Below are 8,209 nucleotides of genomic sequence, written 5' to 3' on the forward strand. Positions count from 1 at the left end.
TTTAAAAAATAATGATTTAAATCAAAAAGGAATAATAAACAAAGAGATAGAAGAATCCTTTACATTGTTCTTTTCCAAAGAATTTGGCAAGAATCCCTTACATTATTCTTTCCAAATAAGTTGGCCTCTGGTGATGGTATTCCATATGCCCAAAGAAAAGTTTTTAAGAAAATGTGAATTTTGAAAATAATTATTCCTGGACCAAATTTTTTTTTAAATAAAAAAAAAATTTTTCAAGTTTAATTTTATTTTATATTTTTTTTTGCACCATTTTTATTTTTAATCATGGCACATTTAATATTTTTATTCGTAATTTTAATCAACAATATTTTTTTTATTGAGTGCCAAAATCAAATTACCAATATTAAACCATCTCCAATAAACTTTGGTGACTACATAACTATTTATGGATCTGGATTTGATAAGGAGGATTTCGTTTTATCTTTTTCAAATGAAAGGGGCAAATATTTATTTCAAGGAGTTGATATGGTGGATTCAAACACAATTTTAATTAACCAAGAAAATTGGAACATTGAGCAATTTTGTGGGGATGGACAAATATCTTACAGTCCAGTTTTGGGAGAAAGTAGTTTTTATCCAGTTACATTTGCCTACCCCTTTGTTCAATTTTTACATTATAATGCCATCTCTGGTTTAATCACTATAAACGGAACATTTACAACCAAATATCCAATTTATTTAAGAAATTACACATTTGTAGATCCCTTAGAACCCAGTTCAGCAAGTTCAGAGCAATTAATATTCAAAGATTACCCAAGAATTGTTTCTGGAAGTGCTTCTTTACAAATAGATAAAACAGAGTATATCTTACCAAAAAGAGTATATACAAATTATCTTGCAACGGATCTTGTTTTCATTCCTATCAAAAGAGAATCAGATATTGTTGTAGTGGAGGGGAAATATTTAACTTATGATAAACATGGGGTTCCTCAATATTCTATTGGAATTGTCAAAGATGATGAATTACCAAAAGTATATAGTTGTAGAAATATAGTTTCTACTTTTTTGGGTAATCAAAGTTATAGAGTAACATGCGAAAAAGATATATATGGTAAAAGTATAAGATGGCTTTTCAATCACCTATTTAATGGATTCTCGATGTCGACGGTTATTCCATATATACCGCCTACAATTATAAGTGTTTCATCCACTTTTTTCAACGAACCCGCTGTTGTGACTATTTCTGGTTTTTCATTATGCCCATCACCAAATATTACAATCGGTAATAGCAGTTGTCAAGTTACATCCTCTGATGATTGGAAGAAGGGAAAGTTATATTGTATGTTTCAGTCAGATGTCGCCTTGGTGGATAACCAGCCATTAACAGTTAATGTATCATGTGACGATAATTCTATTGCCAATATAATTACTTTTGGTACTGCCGATATATTTCTTTATTCACAGGATGAATGTTATATCGGTGTAAATAATCTTGTTTGTTCTGGTAATGGTACTTGCACTTCAAATAAAAAATGCCAATGTAACAATGGTTACTCAGGTTCAGATTGCTCTATAGTTTCAACTGTTCCACCACCGCCTCCAATTATCGACAACACTACAGCTATTATCGAAACAACAGAATCTAAATTTCAAATTGGTATTGTTCAAATCAGAGAAATGGATATATACAATAAAGTTTTTAAATCATATAATTTAACAGATAAATATCAAAGATGGGAATTAGTATCAAATGAAAATAGATACCAATATGTTTACGGTACTACATTAAAAAATGGCGCCGAAATTAATGTTCAAATGTCTATTAACAATAATTCAGAAAGTTCACAACAACATGACTTTCTTGGTGATATAATTACAATTTTACCAAACTCTATAAAATATCAAATAGAAATTACAAAGTGGAAATCAAACAGTAGTCTAAACCAGATTCAATTAATTTTTCAAACTGATATTTCCTCATCAGTAAATCAAGATTGTGGGGAAAATTTAATTAATAGTGAAAAAAAGGTTCAAATGCTTGGTGATACAATCAGATCAGTCGAATTAACACTAGTAAACGGTCAAACATTGGTTGGAACCTTTTCATCTCGTATGCATGTGGATGGTAGAGTCGTTCAAAGTCAAACCAAGATTTTGTCAGATGAAGATTCAATCGGTATCCCATCAGTTTCAAAAAAAAATAAAGAACATAACCAGGCTTCTTTTACCTCAGTAACCTTCAATAGTTTCAACGAGAAGGTAATAATCGACCCTAATTTTGGTGTTTTACTTAAAGACTATCAAATATCTAAATGTAATAAATTTGCAAATTGGAAAATAGCAGTTATTATTGTTTGCGGTGTTGTAGGTTTAGCTTTAATCATTTTGGTATCTTTATTAGTTTATTCAAGGTTTAAAAATAATTCAAAGATAATATCAATAAGGTTAAAAATGAAAAATTTTACAAAATAAAACACATTATTTATTTTAAAAAAAAAAAAAGTTTATTTTTATATTTATAGTTTGCTATATAATGATTTATTAATTATATTATTAATTTCGTTTGTATAGTTTGTATTGCTATTGAATGCTTGAGTTGATGCCCAGTTGAAGAGAGTGTCATACACATTTCCAGAATAGTTACCAAGAGCACTACCTAATGTTGCATCACATAAATCAAAAGAATCGACAATTGGGATGATATTGGGACGTAGTTGTTTATAAACATTGGTTAATGATTTACGTAGTTGATCGACTTCCTTTAAATCTAAATAGCCATCTTGAACAAAATCTACCATTTCATTATTGATAGTATATAAGCAATAGCATTGGAATAGTTGGTCCATCAAGGATTTAATTGGTTCAGAGACTTGATTTGAATTTTTTATTTTTAAAAGTTGGTCATAGAAAGATTGTAAAACATATAATTGAGCATGAGCTTGACCAATATGATTAATTTCTACATTTAGGTCCCCCCATACCGAGGCTAAATCTTTAGAGTTCATCATTGCATCTTGAAGGTTTTCTGATAGTATTCTTAAAAGATTGAATGAACGGTGTTTAAAAAGTTGCAATAAAGTATCTGGATGCAAAATACTTGTGTCTTTTCCAGAGTAATACTCTTCAATATTTTTTAATGTTGATTTCATTTCGTCTCTAAGATATTCCACTGATTTACCTAATTTAACTTGATCTACATCTTCACTAGTTGATAATTTTTTAATGATTGATAAGAGATATTTTGTTGTTTGTTGTGGAAGTAAATTATTTTCACCCTCTGCTGTAACTATATGCTGTGGTTCAAAATGAAAAAAGGTAATTGATATTAATATAATGGTTGGTTTTAAATATATAAAGGTAATATTATTCGCTTACCAATTGATTGGCTTGTAGGTATGGAATTCCACTAAAATGACTATATCCATGACCACCGCATGATAGTCTACATTCACTAACTCCCTGTGCAGCAGCATATGTCAAATAGCTCTTTAAGGCGGATGAATTTGCATGAAGTTCAGATAAAAGAGTTGTATCTTGGTTTACTTTGATTTGAGATATCATTTGATCAAATTCCTTGGCGAATCTATTTCCAGTAAAGTAGAAGCCAAAGGTTGAGGCAATATGGGGAATAATTCTTTGCATTTGGTTGGCATATTCAATAACTTTTCTTTCTTCGTTATCTTTTGGTGAGAGTTTAAATTGCTTTCTAATTACTGAGTATCTGCTTGCGATAGTAGTTGAACGAGCTAAAGAAACAAAAGAGTTTTCGATAATTGCAGATCTAACTCCAACCATACCAGCATAAATTAATCTACTATGCTTTGGTTTAATATATTTGCCATCAGCAGTAACGTTGAAGAATCTATTTAAAAGTTGGTCACGTGGAACCCTAATGTGGTCTAATCTTAAAAAGCCATTATCAATTAAATTGAAACCTAGTTTTGGACCAATATCACCTATGGTAATACCCTTTAATGGTTGATGATTTTCAAGACTACGAACACTGACAAGGAATGGATGTGGACCATAGTTTTTTAATTTGTTTGGGTTCTCTGGATCCTGTAAAAGTAATTGAGCAAATACTATGGTGTGGGTGGATAATTTGCCCAAACCACCAACCCACCATTTAGTTGAGGTCAAAGTAGGTGAGTTTATTTCGAACTCTTGTGTTTCTTTAATATATGTTGCGGTTGTTTCGATAGCTTGAACATTTGAGCCATGTCCTAATTCAGTTTGTGAATAACTGCCTAAATATTCATAGTTTAAAAAATGATGGTACCATTTATTTAGTTGCTCTTCACTTGCTAATGACTTGAATGCACTTGCAAAAACCAAATCATTTATAATATAAGGTAGTTCTTCGAATAAATTGTTATGATACTGCATAACGCCTGCTTCACCATACTTTTGTCTGATACCCCTTAATTTTGAACAAACATATAATACTCTTTTAAATTGATCCTCTCTTGATAAAAAATGAATTTCTTGTGGTTTTGAAATGATGGGGTCACTTTCTATTAAATTTTTAATTTCATTCTAAATAGGGGTAACAATAAAATGTGAGTATGACACATAATAAAATAATAATATTCTTTTCTTTTTTAAATCTGCTCATACTTTAATATTTATTGAGTTTTGATCGTTATCATTTAATATTCTATTTAGCTCCTCAACTGAAAATGTTGCTTGGTTTCTTTCAAACTCTAAATCTTTATTAGTTTTATTATTTTTATATTTATTGCAATACATTTTATTAAAACAACTAATGAAATTAATTTTTTTATAAAATATCATAAAAAAAAAAAAAATTAAAAAAAAAAAAAAAATAATTAAAAAAAAAAAAAAATTAATATTTAAATATCTGGTATTTCTTATTTAAGATAAAGCTGGTGTTATAATAAATATCTTTATAAGTGTATTTTATTTTATTTTTTAGTGTTAGATATTTTTAGATTCACACTTGTCAATTTCATTTTCTTCAATATTGAAGATTAAATCCCCACCCCACAAGTAATTGAACATGGATAATGAAAGGTAAATTGGTTTTTCTTCATTAAAACAAGACTCTACCCTGATTGGTGTTGTTAGAGATTTATTGTCCTTGGGTTCCATTTTTTTTATAGCAGTATCGTTATTTAATCCATACAACATGAAGGTCTCTTGTATATCTTTGGAACGAATTTCTATCTTTACAGAAATTGGCTCTAGGTTTGTTGTGGTGTTACCCAAATAGTCTCTATTAACCCTCATATATAGGTTCTCTCTTCTTTCCACTTTAATTGGTTTGTAATATAGTATATTATCATCACTATTATCTTCATCTTCTTCTCTGAATATATCTTCTTCAATTAATTCCCATTCTTCATTTTCATTTAATCTCTCGAGTTTGTACGATTGGCCAATATAATTTAATAAAATAAGAAATATTATAAGTAATAGTATATTTGTTTTCATTTTTAATATTTTTATATTTTTATAAATTTTTTTTTTTTAAAATATTAATATTTAAAAAATTGCAATAATAACAAAAAATTAATGGGTTTTAAAACTAAATAAACATAAATTAAAAAAAATTATTTTTTTTGTATTTTGTTAACTCTTCTTTTCCAAAAATAAAAAAATTAAATATTTTTTTTAAAAAAAAAAAAAAAAAAAAAAAAAAAAAAAAGTAAACATAATAAAATTAACAACTGTATCAAGAAATATTAAAAATCATATTGAAAAAAGGTTGTAAACTTTATTGATTTTTAATAACAATTTTAAAATTATATTAATATTATTGTAATCGAATAAAAAAAAATTTAATGTGGGGGGTGTCAAAGATATCTAGATATTATTTAATGAATTGTTTAAATTCCAGACACCCCATACACACCACTATTCAAAATACATCCCAGCTCTTACACTACCCCACTATTTTATATTTAGATTTTTTTTTTTAATAGTTTATTATTTTTTTCTTTATTATAAAAACAATTTCATTATAATAAACATATCTAGATACCCTATATTTCAAATCATATTGCCTATACTATATCTAGTTTAAACAGAATATTATTTATAAATATTCATTATTATAATTGTAAAAAAAAAAGATATCAAAAATTACAAATTTGATCTATCTAATATTCATTGCTTAAATTGCTTTATTTATTATTTTATTACTTTATAATCCCATTTATTAAATACAAGGGAGATATAAATAGAGTCAAAGAAGGGTTTAAATGGTGGTTTAAACCAAATGAGAAAATAAGAAAAGGAGATATAGTTTTATCTACATAAAAATAACATAATAAAATTAAACTTATTTAAATTATACAATTTAATTTAGAATCTATTGGTTTTTTGTTTGTCAAATCTATTTACATTGTTTTATTTTTCTTTTTTGATGTTATTTTTTATTTTAATTTTTTTTAAATTTATTTACAAAATAGAAAAAAATCTATTTGAGTTGAAAACTTTTCTTATGGGTAGCTGTGGTAAATTTAGCAGCAGAAACTTTTTGGAGTTCATCAATTGGCATGTTTGGAGCTCTTTCGGCTTTAACAATGGATTCACTTGGAGTAGAAATACCCTCTTCCCATTTCTTTGGTGGGACAGTATAAAGTTTACCGTCTATCAATGAAAAAAAAAAAAATTAGTAGGTTTTTATTTATAGAAAAATAAAATTATGCTATTTACCTTTGCCCTTAACTTGACTTAATGAGGCGGTTGTAAAAGTTGTTAATTGTCTTTTAGCAACGTGGTTTCTAATGGTATTTGATAATATGATTCTTGAAGTATTCATTTTTAAATTTTAGTTGAGTTTTTTTTTAATAAAAGCTATATTTGATATTTATTTTGAAATTGAATTGAAATAAAGAAAAAAAAACTTTAGTATTTATATTTTTTTAATAATTGTTAAAAAATTAAAATAAATAAAAAAATTATTATTTTGAAAATTATTTGAATGAAGAGATTATAATAAAATCATAAAAAATATTTTATTATTTTTATAATTTAAATTTTTTCTGGATAGATGGTCGCACAAATAAAAATAGTGAGATTTGATATGGTAGAAAATAATAACAAAAAAATAAAAGAAAAAAAATAATAAAATGTAAGAAAAAAAATAAAAATAAAAAAAACAAAATAAATAAAATAAATTAAAAAAAAAACATATTAAATTACTAAAATATATACAAAAAAAACAATAAAGGTGTGGCCACAAATATTAATTTAATATGGAAATTGTTTTATTTGTTAATGTTTTATACATTCACACATCCAACACACACACAAAAATTTTTTCATTTACTTACTTTTTTAATTTATTTTCTTTTATACAAATTGAGCTAATTATATGGGATGTAATCGATCAACCTATGATATTATTATAAAAATAAAAAAATTTAATTATTTTTATAATTTTAATGAGAAAAAAATATTATTATTATAATAATAGGATAGCTATTTATAAATATTTAAGTTTAGAAAAAAATAAAGTTTTGTATATTTAAATATATGTTATTGTTATGGGAAGTTTGTGTATATATTATATTTTTTTGTATTATAAATATGGTTTTATTAATATTTGTTTTTTAAATTTGTTTGATATATTAGATTAAAAAAAAAAAATTAACAATTTCAAGAAAGCTTTTATATTTGGTTTTTTGTGGATGTGAATTTTATTTAATTTAATTTAAATAATTAAGCTTTCTAGAAATAGAAAAAAATAAAAAAAATAGATTTAATAATTTTAATAAATTTAAATAATTTAAATTAATTTATTTTATTTTTTATAATTTTTTTATTTATTTTTTATTTATTTTTTTTTTTTATTTTTATAATTTTCTGTGTCTAATTTGATATTATTTCCTTTTTGAATCATATTTTTAGAAACAAAACACTTCCATTTTCAAACAATTAAATTAAATTGTTTAGTTTTTATTTTTTTCAATTTTAGAAATATTTATTTTTACAAAAAAATTAATTTTTTTTTTTTTTTTTTTTTTTTTTTTTTTTTTTTTTTTTTTTTTTAAAAAAAAATTTTTTTTTTTTTTGGGAAATATTTGGAAAAAAAAAAAAAAAAAAATATTTGTTTAAAAAAAAATGGGGGGGGGAAAAAAAAAAAAAAAAATTCAAAATTTTAAGAGGGGGTTTGAAAAATTTATTAAAATTTTTTTTTTTAATTTTTTCCAATTTTTAGGGTTTTTTTTTAATTTTGGGTTTTTTTTAAAATTTTTTTTTTTTTTTTTTAAAAAATTTT

The 8,209-nt window shown here is 24.7% G+C and overlaps 4 protein-coding genes across 4 annotated transcripts; 1 reads left to right on the forward strand and 3 right to left on the reverse strand.

Annotated features, from left to right (window-relative positions):
- Nucleotides 1-285: 285 nt before the first annotated feature.
- On the forward strand, nucleotides 286-2,433 carry DICPUDRAFT_79092 (uncharacterized protein; the record flags this gene model as incomplete). The annotated part of the gene is made up of 1 exon (XM_003288227.1): nucleotides 286-2,433. One exon carries the CDS (start codon nucleotides 286-288, stop codon nucleotides 2,431-2,433), a length of 2,148 nt encoding a protein of 715 aa, XP_003288275.1.
- A 44-nt stretch (nucleotides 2,434-2,477) lies between these two features.
- Nucleotides 2,478-4,710, reverse strand: DICPUDRAFT_33780 (uncharacterized protein; the record flags this gene model as incomplete). Its single annotated transcript, XM_003288241.1, has 3 exons — nucleotides 2,478-3,254; nucleotides 3,337-4,497; nucleotides 4,579-4,710. The coding sequence occupies 3 exons, from the start codon at nucleotides 4,708-4,710 to the stop codon at nucleotides 2,478-2,480; spliced, it is 2,070 nt and encodes a 689-aa protein (XP_003288289.1).
- Nucleotides 4,711-4,899: 189 nt separating this feature from the next.
- DICPUDRAFT_79094 (uncharacterized protein) lies at nucleotides 4,900-5,415 on the reverse strand (the record flags this gene model as incomplete). The annotated part of the gene is made up of 1 exon (XM_003288242.1): nucleotides 4,900-5,415. One exon carries the CDS (start codon nucleotides 5,413-5,415, stop codon nucleotides 4,900-4,902), a length of 516 nt encoding a protein of 171 aa, XP_003288290.1.
- Nucleotides 5,416-6,308: 893 nt separating this feature from the next.
- On the reverse strand, nucleotides 6,309-7,532 carry DICPUDRAFT_92069 (uncharacterized protein). The gene is made up of 3 exons (XM_003288243.1): nucleotides 7,263-7,532; nucleotides 6,643-6,783; nucleotides 6,309-6,576 (listed from the first exon to the last, which is right to left on the reverse strand). Exons 2-3 carry the CDS (start codon nucleotides 6,746-6,748, stop codon nucleotides 6,404-6,406), a joined length of 279 nt encoding a protein of 92 aa, XP_003288291.1. The 5' UTR covers nucleotides 6,749-6,783; nucleotides 7,263-7,532; the 3' UTR covers nucleotides 6,309-6,403.
- Between the last annotated feature and the right edge of the window lie 677 nt (nucleotides 7,533-8,209).

The sequence above is a fragment of the Dictyostelium purpureum genome (assembly GCF_000190715.1).
Source record: "Dictyostelium purpureum unplaced genomic scaffold DICPUscaffold_128, whole genome shotgun sequence".
NCBI lineage: Eukaryota > Evosea > Eumycetozoa > Dictyosteliales > Dictyosteliaceae > Dictyostelium > Dictyostelium purpureum.

Excerpts from the sequence above, each read along its gene's own strand:
- DICPUDRAFT_92069 (XM_003288243.1), bottom strand. The coding sequence starts at position 6,748 with ATGAATACTTCAAGAATCATATTATCAAATACCATTAGAAACCACGTT. Across the intron at positions 6,577-6,642 it reads AAGTCAAGTTAAGGGCAAAG|ACGGTAAACTTTATACTGTC; the intron begins GTAAATAGCATA and ends TTTCATTGATAG.